The sequence below is a fragment of the Hemitrygon akajei genome, chromosome 8, assembly GCF_048418815.1.
Source record: "Hemitrygon akajei chromosome 8, sHemAka1.3, whole genome shotgun sequence".
Taxonomy (NCBI): Eukaryota; Metazoa; Chordata; class Chondrichthyes; order Myliobatiformes; family Dasyatidae; genus Hemitrygon; species Hemitrygon akajei.
Window position 1 is genome coordinate 93715226 of NC_133131.1, and position 15001 is coordinate 93730226.

Here is a 15001-nt window from a genome sequence, read left to right on the forward strand (position 1 = left end):
TAGCAGGCAAACCTTCCGTTGTCTTCTTGTTCTGTTGTGCTGTTGTGGTCACTGTCTGTGACCCCTCTGTTCCCAGCCAGACCGTTCTTCAGTGATGAGCTTGTCACCCAGGTGAGGACGGACACACACACAAGCCCCCACCGGTCTGCCTTCACACACTGTGAGCCTCTGATCGATTCCCCCGAATCGATCCTCCAAGCCCCCACCTTCCCATGGGTGCACAATGCTCCTTCAGTGTCCCGTGGTGTGTCTGCCTGTGTCTCAGCAGACTTGCTTTTTTATCTCCCCTGCCGGGGTGCCAGCTATCCATCATGTCCATCACCTGGCGCCTTCTTGCTGTGTCAGCAGGGATTCACACAAACAGGCTAAATGTCCTTGGCGCTAAAGTCAACAATTAGTGATGGAGCCATAATACTAAATCACCCATGGAGCCATAACTTTAAATCTTTGTCTTTCTTTCTCACATTTGCAGCAGGATGCCTCCCACCCCCCCCCCCCCCTTCATCTCTCTCTCTCGTTAGCAGCATAGTTCACAGGGGGGTCAACTCTGGACCCCACCTCCATCTGGTTTTCTCATCACACATAACAGTGGCAAAAGGTAAAGGGCTGAAGGAGGAATCTGATAGGAGAGGATGGTGGATCATGGAAGATAGGGACAGAGATGGGCAATGTGATGGAGGTGATGCGTGGTTGAGGAGAAGAGAAAGGGTGAGAGGGTAACCAGAATGGGGAATAGAAACAGAGAAAAGTAGGAAACATCTCTGAAGACAGACTCTCTACTGACATATTATACTAAACCACTGACTCTCACAGTAATCTTGACTATACCTCTCTCTCCAGCCTGTCACTTGTTAAAATTGCATTCCCTACTCTCAGTTCCAATGCTTCAACTGCATCCATTTTCAGTATGGCTTTCCTTTGTATAATATCTGAGATATCCTCTTTTTTTTCAAAGAACAAGGTTTCCCTCCCATCACCATTGATGCTGCCCTCTCCCATATCTCCGTCCATTTCCCACACATCTGTTCCTACCCTATCCATCAGCTGATACAACAGGGATAAAGTACCCCTTATCCTTATCTACCACCCCAGGAGCTGCTGCATCCAGCGTATAGTTCTCCATAACTTGCACCATCTCCAAAGGGACCCTACCACTAAGTACATTTTTCCCCTTCTCCGTGAATTGTCACCTTGTTGTGGTGGAGAAGCTTGTGTGGTCCTGAGATCCCGAGAGCGATGCCATCTGGAGCTCTGCTCCTGGTAGGGTCACCCATGGCGGTAAAGTCGAGGGTGAGGTCCCTGACAAAAAACAATCCAACCAAGTCCTCAACGGTGGAACAGGTGGTCGAAGTTACTTGGAACTCAACGGCTGTGAAACAAGATGAAGGCTGCAACAAATCCATCATCAGATCCAATTGTCATGGTTTCCATGGCACTGGAATCACTTGGTTGATTTGTGAAGTATCGTGTGCTTCTTGGAGTGCAACATCAAGTACACGATAAACAAACACACGCACAAACATTTTCGCTCTGTGATAGATCAACGGAACGAAGACCATCATCCTCGACCTTGAGGGATAGCCACGACGACATCTTTCCCATCGCATAAGGATCAATCTTGCATGACTCCCTTGTACACTCATCCCTCCCCACCGATCTTCCTCCTGGTACTTATCTCTGCAAGAGTGACAAGTGCTACACCTGTCTCTTTTCCTCCCTGACCTTCATTTAGGACCCCAAACAACCCTTCCAGGTGAGACAGCACCACCTGCAAGTCTGTCAGGCTCATCTGCTGTGTCAAGTGTTCCCGGTCTGGCCGTCTCTCCATTGCTGAGACCTGATGCGGTTAGGAGACTGCTTTATCGAAATCTTTGCCTTATCTGCCGCAAAAGGCCACTTGTTTCAGTTCAACTTCCCATTCCCATTCTGACATGTTTGTCCATGGCCTCTTTTACTGCCACAATGAGGCTAAATGCAGGTTGAAGGAGCAACACCCCATATTCTTTCTGTGCCGCCTTCAACCTGATAGCATGAACATCGATTTCTCTGACTTCAAGTAATTACTTCCCATCTCACTTCTCTCTTTTTACATTACTCCCTCACCCTTTCTCCTCACGTGCCCATCACCTTCTTCTGGTTGCTCACCTTCTTCTCTTTCTTCCATGATTCGCTGTTATCTCCTATTAGATTCCTTCTTCAGCTCTTTATCTCTTCCACCGATAAGCTCCCAGTTCTTACTTCAGATCCCCCACGTCCACCTACTTACCTTCCCCCTCACCTGGTTTCACCTATCACCTGCAAGTTTGTACTCCTTCCCCTCACCTTAGCTTCTTATTTTGGCATCTGCCCCTTTCCTTTACAGTCCTGTTGAAGGGTCTGAGTTCAAAATGCTGATTTTTTTTTATTCCCCTCCACGATGCTGCCTGACTTGCTGAGTACCTCCTCCACCTTGTATGTGTTGCCTAAGATTTTCAGCAGCTGCACAATCTCTTGTGTTAGTAAAGGAAAGTTGTTGTTGTGGTGAATGATCTTTGACCCAGAATATTCACTCTGTTTCGCCTTCTCGAGGTGCTGCATGACCTAAGAGTTTGTAGATTTTTTTTCATTTGATTTTCAGGCTGTTATTTAAGTTGAAAGATACTTAGAGTGAATATGTTTAACTTCTGAGCCATGATATCTTGTAACTTGAAACTGGGCATTAATCTGTTAGCCCTTATCTCCTTTTTTATTCTAGGTTTGTCTGGTTCTGGAGAAATCATCTAGACAAGGTGAAGGAGGGTTGTGAATTAGAAAAGGGGTCAGAGAGTCAGGTGCAGCTGCTTTAGGGAGGAAATCAATGAGTAAGAAATATCATTGTTGGTTGGAGTTTGGTGAACTCATTTGGGAGGGTGGTGCAGAGGACAGTTAGATTGGGAAGTGAGTATTGGGGGCAACTCAGGTAATTTGTGCAGTGGATGGGAAGGTTAATTGGTTTGTGTCATGTGACAAGTGGTTGTGTTGGGTTATCACTGTGAATCGGGTCTGTTACTGAGTAGGGTTGGATTGATTACTTAGCTTTCTGTTGTGTGACCAGTGATTGGGAGAAGACAGATGATGGACGAGATTGGCTAACATCAGAATTAGAGAGATGCTGGGTGCAGATTTTGAGTTTGGAAGAGAGTGGTTGTCTATTGGTACTACAGAAGGGGAATGGCTACAGAGGAGTGCTTGATGGAGAACAGGTAAATAAATAAATTACTTGTTACCTACAGAATAATTTCCTTACTGATATAAGGAAACTTACTTGAAATTGCTTCCTAGTTTCAGAGTGGGATCTGCTCAGAGATGTTCTTTTTAAATTGTGCAGCAGCACAGCATGCAACAATATTGAAAGCTAGCTCCACAGTGAATTCCCAATAACAAATGTGCTTTGGAAAAATAGATCTTAATTTCTCTTTGCAATACATTTGCAATAGAAATAAGATCCTACATGCTTGAAAGAGAAGACAGCTGCTTCTAGCAGGCAGAATTTCAGATGGAAGGTACCTGGTCGAATTTGTAGAATGTTGCAACTTTGACCTGGAAACAGACCAATCATCCTGTGGTTTATGATAATTAATTTAGTGCTGAATTTATTTTTTATTATATATACTTATTTTAATTTATAGGTTTCATTATATTATTACTCTTATGTATTGCCATGTACTGCTGCCGCAAAACAACAAATTTCACAACATATGCCAGTGATATTAACTCTGATTTTAATTCTGTTTCTGAAAATATAGTGCAGTATTACCAAATTCAAGTTAAATATTTCAGATTGCTCTTAATTAAGATGCTGTATAAGGAATTAGTGATGTTCTTTGTTTTATTTTGGATTATCCTAACTTTATTTTCTACAACTGTATTTGTTTCTGCTGTAGAACCTTAGTATAAAGAATAGTAATAATAGAATACTTCCCACACTTCCTGTCAGAAATGTTGATGGTGGCAATGAAAGAATTGGAGGTTCAACATCCTGCCTGAAGTTCCACCCCTACCAAATAAATTTGTTTAGTAATATGCAGGTCCAGCAAAATATACTGTTTGTGATTACTAAACAAAGTCAGAACAGAGAAAGTTAGAGGAGGAGGCTTATAGCCACTTTTGAAAGGTTGTAATGGCATGATGGAATTAATGATCATTGACAGTAGGAGGCTAGAAAAGTTACCTTGTACAAAATTTGATGAGGTAGGTACTGCAAATATATAAATAATAAATAAAATCAAAACATTACTGTCTTCCACAGATCTATCTTCATTTAACCGTTTAGAACTTGATGTTTCATTGTCATGCCCTGGAACAACAGATGAAACCTGTGCTATTTGGGATCACAGAATTGAACTTTATGTGTGCTGTAAAGAGAACAGTTCATACTGCAATCTTGAACTTGGGAGATGGATCACACCATTCCGCAGGTAACCCAGTGCTTTATAAAAGAATGTAATCAGCAGACTGTAACACTTGACACAAGTGGAGCCCTTTAACATCCCATAATGATTCTTCCTCTTCAATTAAAGGAGAATAAATAGACATTAGATCAGTGAGGGGTGGAAATTAGGTAGCAGGTTCGAGACCGAGGCTTGCCTTGTGGATTTAGGATTGGACGTGGCCCTATTTAGGAACAAGGTTATCGTTGGGGGGCAGGGGTCGGGGAATCACATTGGAGGGTTAGGCCCTGAGGCTTGTGGGGTTAGCTGCATGATTTTGGAGTGAGATCAGGAGCCTAGGGAATGTTGTAAGCATTGGTACAGTATGCATGGTTTCCCAAAGGAATAAGGAGAACTTGGGAATTAATTTACAGGGTCACTTCCAACACCACATTTTGAAGACATAGTTGTTTCTAGAGTGCCCAGTGTTGAGGTCTGCTTGAATAACCTGTTCTAATATCCAATGCAATGCTTAAAAGAGAATCTTATCCAGTGAATGATGTAATCATGCAAGTGTCTGTTGAGAGAATCATGCCAGAACTGAATAAGTCATGCCAGAAGTGGCCAGTTGAATTTACTGAATTATACAAAACAGTTTAGAAATTTCCATCTTGTTTTGCTCTAGAGTGTGAGGAAATCGATTTTTAGTCATATATTGCCAGAAAAAAAAGCGCTGTATAAATTAATTTCCATCCCTTTCTTTTCTTCATTTTAAATCTTTCCTGATTAGAATTTTAGTGAATCATGACATGCACATTGCATCTTTCCAATATTTTTACCACAAAGAATGATCAAAACTTGTAGCCAAACCAATATGTGCCCAAGTACCTGAATGAGATCTCGGGCTTTGATTACTTTGAGCAAAAATTTCATCTAGTCCAAGTTAATTACTTCGGAAGTAAAATTAAGTGGTGATTTGCAAATTAATTGCAATTTGTTTCCAGGGAAACTATACTTCTTGAATCCGGCTTTTCTGAGATAACTGAAACAGAATGGATCTAGTATCGTTTTCACGAGAACTTTGAAAGGCTCTTTGGAATTACAAATAAACTCACTGCTAGCAAATACAAGTTTTTGTTTTGCAAATTTCGATGAACTCAAAATATTGACTCCCCCTTGTATCTATTTTTAGTCCCCTTGCAAATAACAACTTTTGAACCATGCTTTCATCTTTTATGAAGCAAACATAACCAAGAAGAAAACATTTGTTTCCTGGCAAAGTTTACTCATCCAACTGCAGAGCAAATTCTGTTGTCCTAAGTTTGTTGCATGATGTGTCTTCCGCATTCTCAGACATTTCATCTATTCATCTTTGAACAGAGCTGTCTCTGAGTGGAATTATTTAGTGACTTGTGCAGAACCTGCCTTACTGCTGGCAGAATCAGTTCTTTTACAATTATGAGGGACTTTAGCAATGAGCAATGATATGTTTTTTGAAGCATGCAGACCGTGCTTTGTCGTGAAGTGCTGGTAAACATGCTTTGAAGTGTTTCTAGCTTCTGAACATTTTCACAAAGCAACTGAAAATAAGCCAAGTCCTTGTTTGCTTTATCAAAATGTATTCTATTCAAATGTTCAAGGAGCTTTGACTGTTTCATTGCCTCATTAGAAAAAAAAGACAGTTTCCTCATAACAGACAAATTGGCTGCTGTTGGTTCTGGTATAAATCCGTATATCAGATACTCCACACTAATACTGTCTACACTTCTTTTTCATTTGGGCTGCTTCTGCCATTTTCGTTATGGGTTAATGACCGTGGTCAATCGCCTATTGTTAGAGTCCAACCTCAACTGCTGCGATGAGCAATGGGGAAAATTATGATGTCATCATAATTCAGGCAAAACCTGACGGTGTATAAAGTGGGACTGCAATATCTCGGGCTGTGGGCTCGAGGAATGCGGTCAAGACCATTCAAAAGGACAGATTTTGAAATTTGCCCCATTGATGCCGTGCCCTAATTTACAGGAATTGCTTCACTGCATAATTAGATTGTGAGAATAGTACTAGCTACCACTGTATTACAGTACTGAATAGCAATAATATGCAGCCAAGCCCAAAAATAACAATTTCTTTAGTCCAGATTTCTCACGATATACCAAATGTACAAGTGCCACATTGCTTTTCAACATCTATAATGTGCTTCCAGCAATGTCAAAGAAAACCGTGGGTTAGTAAGTGATGAGAAGATTACGTGATCATTGTAATCAATTATGAGGCACTAAGGATCAACTGTTTATAATAAGTAATGAGTTTCCTCACAGAATACATGCTAGGATGTTTTCACTAGTGGGGGATTTTCAAACAAGAAGACACAGCTAAAAGTTAGGAGGTTACCTATTTATAACTAAGTTGCTAAAGATTTCTTTCTTGCAGAAGGTGGCGAATCTTTGTATTCCTCACCTCAGTGGGTGGTGGAAGCTGGATCATTGAAGTATTTAAAGTGGATGTCTAAAAATATTTGATAGCTTGAGGAATAGAGGGAGATGAAGAAATGGCATAGGGGAGTTGAGGTGGACATAGATTATATATGCTTAAATGACAGGCAGGCTGCAAGGACCTGATGGCCTATTCCTGTTCCTGGTCCATTCAACACACATAAAATGCTGGTGTAAGTTAGCTAGTCAGGTAGCATCTCTGGAGGGAAATGAACAGTTCCGTAAAGAAAGAAGCCAGAATGAAAGAGTAGGGTGAGGGGCAGAAACAGGAGATGGCAGGTGGTAGATGAATCCAGTTAAGAGGAGGAAGGCAGGAGGGTGGGAGTGCAGGGAAAAGAGAATAATATGAGAACCTTTGAACTGATAAGGCAGGGAAGGCAAAGAGCTGAAGAGGGAGAAATCTCTGATAGAAGAGAACAGTAGACCATGGGGTAAAGGAAGTACATGGGAAACCACAGGAGGTGAAGGTGATGTTGATGGGCTGGTCATGAGGGAAGGGAAGGAGAAGAAGAAGGGGTTTAGAGGCTACAGGGATAAATGAACACAGAGCAGAGTGGTTATTGGAAGTTAAACAAGTGGATGTCCATGATGTCATTATTCCATTACATGACGGAGTATAAGGGGTTGATTTGTGCCTGGCTTCGGTGTTGCAGTAGAGGAGGCTGTAGACAGACATGTCAGTATGGGAATGGGACTGGACTTCAAATGGCTGACCACCAGGAGGCCCTGGCTGTTGCAGCAGATGGAGCCAAGGTGCTCAACAAAGCGATTTCCCCAATCTGCGTGAGGTCTCACAGATGTAGAGGAGGCCACACTGGAAGCACCAGATACATTAAGTGACAATGATAGATTGCATGTGAAGTGCTGCCTCGCCTAAAAGGATTGTTTAGGCCTCAGAATGTCGGTGAAGGAGAAAGTGTAGGGGAGGTTTGTGAGGATAAGTGCCTGGAGGATGCTCAGTAGGGAAGAACGCATGGACAAGGGAGACATGGAGAGAGTGATTCCTGCAGAAAGTGGAAAGAGGAGAGGAGGATATACCTGATGTTGGAATTCTGTTCAAGATGGTAGAGGTTGTGAAGAATGATATATTGGATACAGAGGCTCATAGGGTGGTAGGTAAAGACAAGGGGAACCCCATACGTGTTATGTCCTGCTCCTGTTTGCCTGCAAGTCTGGTGAGTGGAGGGTGAGTGCCAGGGATACTCCATCTTTAACAACTGTAGCAGCCAGTTTGCTCACAGAAATGTAATAGGTAAGTGACAGTTTAATCTGGTTTTAGAGTTGTTGATTGATGAATAAGTGCTACTACAAACACTAACTCCAGCTGCAAAGTGTGTCATAATCCTCTATTCCCATTAGATGAAAAGACTGAACCTCTGGAAAGCTAAATTCTAAAATAAAGGCACAAATCATGGATTTAAATAGAGAAATTGTTGTCTAGGACAGCTATTCTTTGACCTTTAATGCTGCTTCAGATGAGGGCCATGGTCATTGATTTCCTATACGTAGTGGCACAAGAAGTAAACTAGTATTAAAGTCTCCTGAAGCAAACACACTGGTCAAGAATTTTATCTATGTTTAAAACCATATTTTGGAATAGTACTGCATGGAGACTCGTCATCTTTGTGAGAGGGCTAAATGAAATGATTGGGTGTGAGAGGGAAGATGAAGGATAAGTTCTAACATACACTACATGCTTGATAGAATCATAAATCCCTGGCTTTTATGATTCATGTAGCTCCATCTCTTTCCTCTGGCAACAGCTTTTTTGTTCCAAGAGCCCCATCTATTGAACGTTTCGGGAAGTTTGACCATGTGTTGGCCATGGAAACCTCTTGGATGGTCCTTGCGCCTGGAGGCAACCCTTTACCTCTCTCTGGTCATTCAAATGAAGCTGGTGCAACCAGCTACCACAGAATGAAAGTGTCCAAGTTGCTGCCCAAACAGTGGGCAGTAACTTTCATAACTTGCTGAATATTGGAAGAGTTGAATGCCTTTGGTTCTGTACAGAAAGTATTAACACCTAGTGCCCACAAACCAACATATACCAAACATAAATATTCCACACTGTGGACCAGCCTGCAGTCCTCATGAAACTACAGCTCCATGGAAAGTGAGGAGGAAAGTCACCAGCTCTGTTGAAATAGAGGCCAGAGATCTCCTTTATGCAACTATTTGATATTGCCCTAATTTCCATCTCTGGTTTTTGAAGTTCCTAATGCATGACAGTTTGTGGTGAAAATCATAGGCAAAGCAGGCCAGTACAGAAGTTGCTGTTGAGTTGGCACCATGTGACAGTTGTTATGGGTCCACAGTTTCGATTCCTGCAGATGTCACGTGATATTAGCTTCGTTTACTAAGTGTGATGTATCTATGGTCTTGTTTTGCTGGAAGCTTGTAGTTTCAATTCCTGGGGACATCACGTGGTTTACTGGGAATCCATGACTTTGTTTCTGTGAGAGTCACGTGATGACATATCCCGACAGTATAAAAAAAGACGCAGTCGCTCGGTAAGGAGTCGTTAAGGAATCGACGGGAACAGAGAGTGAGAGTGAAGATTGCAGGCTTCAAACGAACCCAAAGGATTAGGTTAGCCAGCAGTACTCTGTGCATTTTGAATGTGACTGACATTTCGTATAATCCATGCATGGTTTGTGGCACACATTTTTGGTTAACCCTTCCATGGTCTCGGGTGTTGTGTAGTGACCAGTTCGGCGAAAGGGACATTCCCTGTCTGTTACTCTGTGAAATCTCACTCTTCTTGGACTCTTCGGTAAAGGTACTCCGTGGCTGTAAACTACAGTAACTGTTTCTTCTCTATGAGATCGCTTCTCCACTGTATTGTGAATTTCCAAGATCGTCTCTTCGTTGCATCATAAATATACAAGTCTGTCCTCTCATTTATTTCATGAATCACCTGGACTTTCTAAATTGCCACTCTAAGACTATGCTTGAGTAAGACTTTGTTAAGAATTGTTTCTAAGTTTGACTGTTTGGAAGTTATAGACGCGTAATGCTGTTAACTTCTGTTTAAGTTAGTCATTTGTTAGATTTTCTACATTTCTGCGTAAATGTTAATAAATTTAGTTGTTTTGCAATAATTCCCGACTCCATTCTACATCTGTTGTTGCTGGTCTGTAACACAGTTTCCTTATGAAAGTACACTCAGGGGCCTCTTTATTAGGTATACCTATACACCTGCTTGTTAATGCAAATGCCTAATCAGCCAATCATGTGGCAGCAATTCAATGCAGAAATGCATGCAGAATAGTCAAGAGGTTCAGTTATTGTTTGACCAAACATCAGAAAGGGGAAGAAATGTGATCTAAATGACTTTGACTGTGGTATGAATGTTGGTGCCAGATGGGGTGGTTTGAATATTTCAGAAACTGCTGATCTCCTGCAATTTTTATGCATAATAGTCTCTGGAGATTACAAACAGTAGTAGGAAAAACATTCAGTGAGTGGCAGTTCTGAGGGCAAAAATGCCTTGTTAAGAGAAAAGTCAGAATGGCTTGACTGGTTCAATCTGACAGGAGGTTGACAGTAATTGAAATAACCATGTGTTACAATAGCAGTGTATAGAAGAGCACCTCTGAACGCACAACAGGTCGAATCTTGAAGTGGATGCGCTATAGCAGGAAAAGGCCACAAACATACACTCAGTGGCCACTTTATTAGTTACAGGAGGTACCTAATAACATGGTCACTAGTGTACATTTCTAAAGATAAAGTGGAAGATTGATGCTCAAACTTCAAGGATACATGTCCTCCTCCTACTTGCCTTCCTCGATCAGTTGTAGCAGCTGATCCTCTACCTTTGCTCTATCTCTAGACAAGAAGTATTTCTGTGTCTCTGCCTTCAACAAGTTGACACCTCCCAAAACTGTGCACGTGCAGCACAGATGCAGAACAAAATCAGCTTCAATAGCACTAAAGCAACGATTTTATGGGGCTGAACTTTCAGTTAAGTAATCGGAAAGCAACTGCCTGGCCCTTTCCAGATTTTTTTGCAAAAGGAGATGTCCACAATTTTTAAGAATACATTTACTAAATATTGCTCCATCAGGTAGCAATCCAAACAAATGTGGTCTGCTGCCTATCCATATCAACAGAAATCAATTCGGCCTTGTTTTGCTCACTGCGGCTTCAAGCATTCAAGCCTGGAGATGCCAGAAATGGCCATGAGTGAAATTGAAATGATTTCACTATTTCAACAGGTTAGGAAGTGAGTGAGATTAAAATGATTTCACTACTTCAACAAGTTAGGAAGTACAAAAAAATTTGAAGGTATTGATGTTCATCTTGAATGTTACAATGAAAATGAAGATTTGGATGATAGAATCGTTGAAAGCATTGTACGAAGGCAGTCCATTATCTGTACTAGGTGAATGCGCTGATTTTGTTCATTTACAGTCCATCAAAAGAATGTGCACTGTACACTGGACAAATTTCTCCATCGATAACTATTAGGAGCTAATAATACAGTTTTATAGTATTGTAGTAGTATTGTTAGTTTCCTAATATTTTTCTGTATTTCATTTTAATACATTTTATTACTCAGTTAAATTGCAGGTTGTCTTTTATAACTTTTTAACTAGTTCCATGAAACTTTGGCTAATTGGGCCAAAGTTTACTGATCGTGATGTGTCCCAATTAACCATAATCCACTATATACAATCTTTATATAGTTAGCCTTTTAGTTTCTTTCTCCTATCCCCTTTTCCCTTTGCTAAAGAAGTTATTAATATCTTTCCTATTTATAATTACAGACGCATTGGCCATTGGTTAACAGACGTCTCACCTCTTCTACCCCTACTTAATGGTGCAAAATGCACATTCACGATGAAGACTGTGCCATGGGCCATGCCCTGGAAGCCATCACTAAACCTTCGATTCGGTAAAGAAAACCAGGTATCGATAGGTAGGAAACAGCTGCATTTTTTTTCTACCTAATATATGTGTTACTTGAGATAAAGCAAATTATACAGAAAGCCTTGATTCTTTTTTTATTTTACATGTTAAAGGAAGTAGTGTATCTAGGGAGGAGGGGAGCAAAGAATTTAAATGGAGGCAGCTAATGCCACAATAACCAAGATAATTCTTTGATTTTGCATAGCTTCCCAGTGCAACTGTGAGAAAAGGAGAAAAATGAATATTTGAAAGTTAAAATAGTATATTAATTGAAATTTCAGTTAAAGAATTTTAAATTGATATTGCTCATATTGTTCAAAATCCTTTGCTAATTGTAATGAATGATTACTTTGTGACACAATATAAAGCAGTTTTACTTGTATACTACTGACTCATGGCAACTATTAAGGTACTGTATCTTGAAATCTCATCCAAATCCTTCTATTTTTCCCTTAATTTAAATATATGGAACGTAGTGAACTGCGCACCCAAGTGATTCCAAATACATTATGGAAACCACAAGAGGAAATTACTTTGTTCTTCATAAATGGCCTTGACTGCACAACTAAGCCTAGATATTAGATCAATTAACATCCATGCCTTTAGTGCTTATGTTAAAGAAAACAATATTACCAAGGACAGATTAAAAAAAACTTTAATTTCAAGCCTTTTTCAATTTCACTAACTGTGAAATTCAAATAGGCTTCTCCATAGATTATTCACACTAACATGTCTGACATTTTCTGGATGTCAGATATCCACGTGATGATATCATCATTTGGATGTTCAAATTTCCTTCCATGTCCCAAAGATGAGCAGGTTGATAGATTAATTGGCCATTGTAAATTGTCCTTAGTGTAGATGGGTAGTAGAATCTGACAGTGGTTGATGGGAATAGGTCACATTGAAAGTTATTCATGGAATGAGATTGCTTTGTGATCCTGCCTGGACTCAATGTCCCCTATGTCATAAGGAAATATTCAAACTATATCAATTTCTGATCTTCCTGAAGTACCATAGTTGTAGCTCAAAAGTTAAATCTATTGCAATCATTAAATTATCCCATTCCAAATGCTACAAACAAGAGAAGGTCATACATACAAAATGTTGGAGGAACTCAGCAGGCCAGGCAGCATTTATGGAACAGTCAATGTTTTGAGCCGAGAGCCTTCATCAGGAAAACACAAGAGAAAACACAATTAGTTTGTTTTCTCTTGCTATTCAGTGGGATCTTCTGTTGATATTGGGAGAACATACTGGATAGGTGTGTAACTGAATATAGGCTGTGTCTGCACAGCCAAAGTTCACCGAGTTTGTGAAAAATAACGGGGTAATTCTTCCAACATTAAGTAGTTGAGTAGTGACGTTGTGGCAGCATTCCATTACTGGAGGCATTGATTTAGCTATTACTGACTACTCAGGGTTGGTCAGGGATCTTTGGACTGGAGGCAAACACATGCCTATCAGTGAAGAGCCAACTCTCTGCATAACTTCAGTTATCTCTTCAATTTTCAGACTCGGCACTCAATAATGTTCAGTGCTGCAGGGTAAATCTTCATCCACACTTTGATGTCTAGTCATGTTCACATGGACTTAATTTCCTCATCACAAGAGTTCCCCAAGTGGTGATAGAAATCTTAGCTTGGTTCTCAAACTAGAACATCAGAGAGGTTAGAAAACACTGTATTCACAGAGAATGATTGCACCTACTTTCATTTTAATGAGGAGCTGATGAAATCCAGGGCACTGTTTATTGGTATTGCTCGATTCCTCCAAGTGCTTGTAGCATTAGACTACAGTTGTGTGCCCATAAGGGCTCCCAGCTATAGACTCCTATGGTTATAGAACATTGGTTTAGGCCCTTCAACCCAACTGGTCCATGCTGACCAAGATGTGTCATTCAAGCATTTGGCCCGTAACTTATATTTTTCCAATCCATGTCCCTGTCTAAGACCTTTCCTTCAACGTAAATGGTTTCCACTTCATAAATATGCAAGTGGTTGTGGATAATCAGAAAAAAATCTTCTTGGCCAACATTATGTTTTCAGGAAGCAGTCTGAACTACCAGGCGTTCTTCAAGGCCAGCACTGCCAGTAGAACTGTGGAGGATAAGGGTTATCCTCCACTTCCCTGGTTCCTGTCTACTACTGTCACAACAGCTAAGCATTGATGCGACAACAGCCAAGCAAAAACCAAAAATCATGTGGAAAAAACTTTTAATCTTCTAAAACTGTGATTAGATTTCCTGAATTAGTTTGAGGAGCACCCTGTAATATAGAGCAAAGGTGTGGCAATACCTGTTGCAGAAACCAACAAACCAAACAGCAGATAATGCCAGAGAAAATGCAGCAAGGGAAACCAGAGTCTGAGGACCATGGAGGAAGAGACTGAAGAAAAGCAGGAGCAAAAGTACGCAGATACCAGGTATATGTTCAACATCACTCAGCTGAGCAGAGGAGACAAATATTGACTACTTGGGAAATAAGTACTGAATATCACCATAGAACATTAGTAAATTAGAAGAAAAGTTTCATAAGAATACTAATTATATTGAACTCAAGAAGTTTCACATACCTTACATAATCTGAAACCATTTTTCTCTTATTTGATGTTTTTGATTCCTTTTTTTTTTCAATCTATCTTCCAGCAAAACACTATTATTTTGCATGTTGTATCTAATTAGACAAATTGTCTATAAGGTTATGTAAGCATATTTTCACGTGATTCAATACAGCTTCTCTGCTGCTAGGTTCCCTAAAATCTTCCTTTGGGCTGACCAGTTGAGCTGTCCAAGTGAAACTAAGAAACTGTGAAATGTACTTTAATAAAAATGAAAAACTCCTCTGATATTAGACTTAAGCTTGTTGCTTTCTTCTGCATTGCATCCATTGTTACATATTTCTCTCCAGGGTGCTGTAGAATTTCTGGATGACGCCTGGGTGTATTCTATCTACAACTCTAGACCAACAGGCCTGACTTTAATACATAATGCATCATCTTACTTTCCACCATTTATTGCTCTGCAGCTGATTGTAAAAGTCATTATGGTGCTAAATTCTCTTACAAGGCTACATTTGAGGGATATTTATGATGTCTACCAATCAGAAATCTATTGCTGGATGTGGCAATTAACTCATCTTGTATTTGTTGAAGCAGCTCACTTCATATCCTTTCTTAACAATGGATCCCTATGACTGCACTTAG

General features: G+C 40.4%; 2 protein-coding genes across 2 annotated transcripts in view; one reads left to right on the plus strand and one right to left on the minus strand.

Annotated features, from left to right (window-relative positions):
- The window catches only part of LOC140732058 (uncharacterized), a 178875-nt gene that overhangs the window by 91408 nt on the left and 72466 nt on the right, over window positions 1-15001 (plus strand). Inside the window, exons 7-8 of the mRNA XM_073054182.1 lie at window positions 4268-4436; window positions 11656-11807. Of these exons, the coding sequence (XP_072910283.1) occupies window positions 4268-4436; window positions 11656-11807 (321 nt within the window). The remainder of the gene's footprint in view (window positions 1-4267; window positions 4437-11655; window positions 11808-15001) is intronic.
- Window positions 1-15001, minus strand: part of sdhaf3 (succinate dehydrogenase complex assembly factor 3) — a 158262-nt gene that overhangs the window by 10731 nt on the left and 132530 nt on the right. The window lies entirely within an intron of this gene.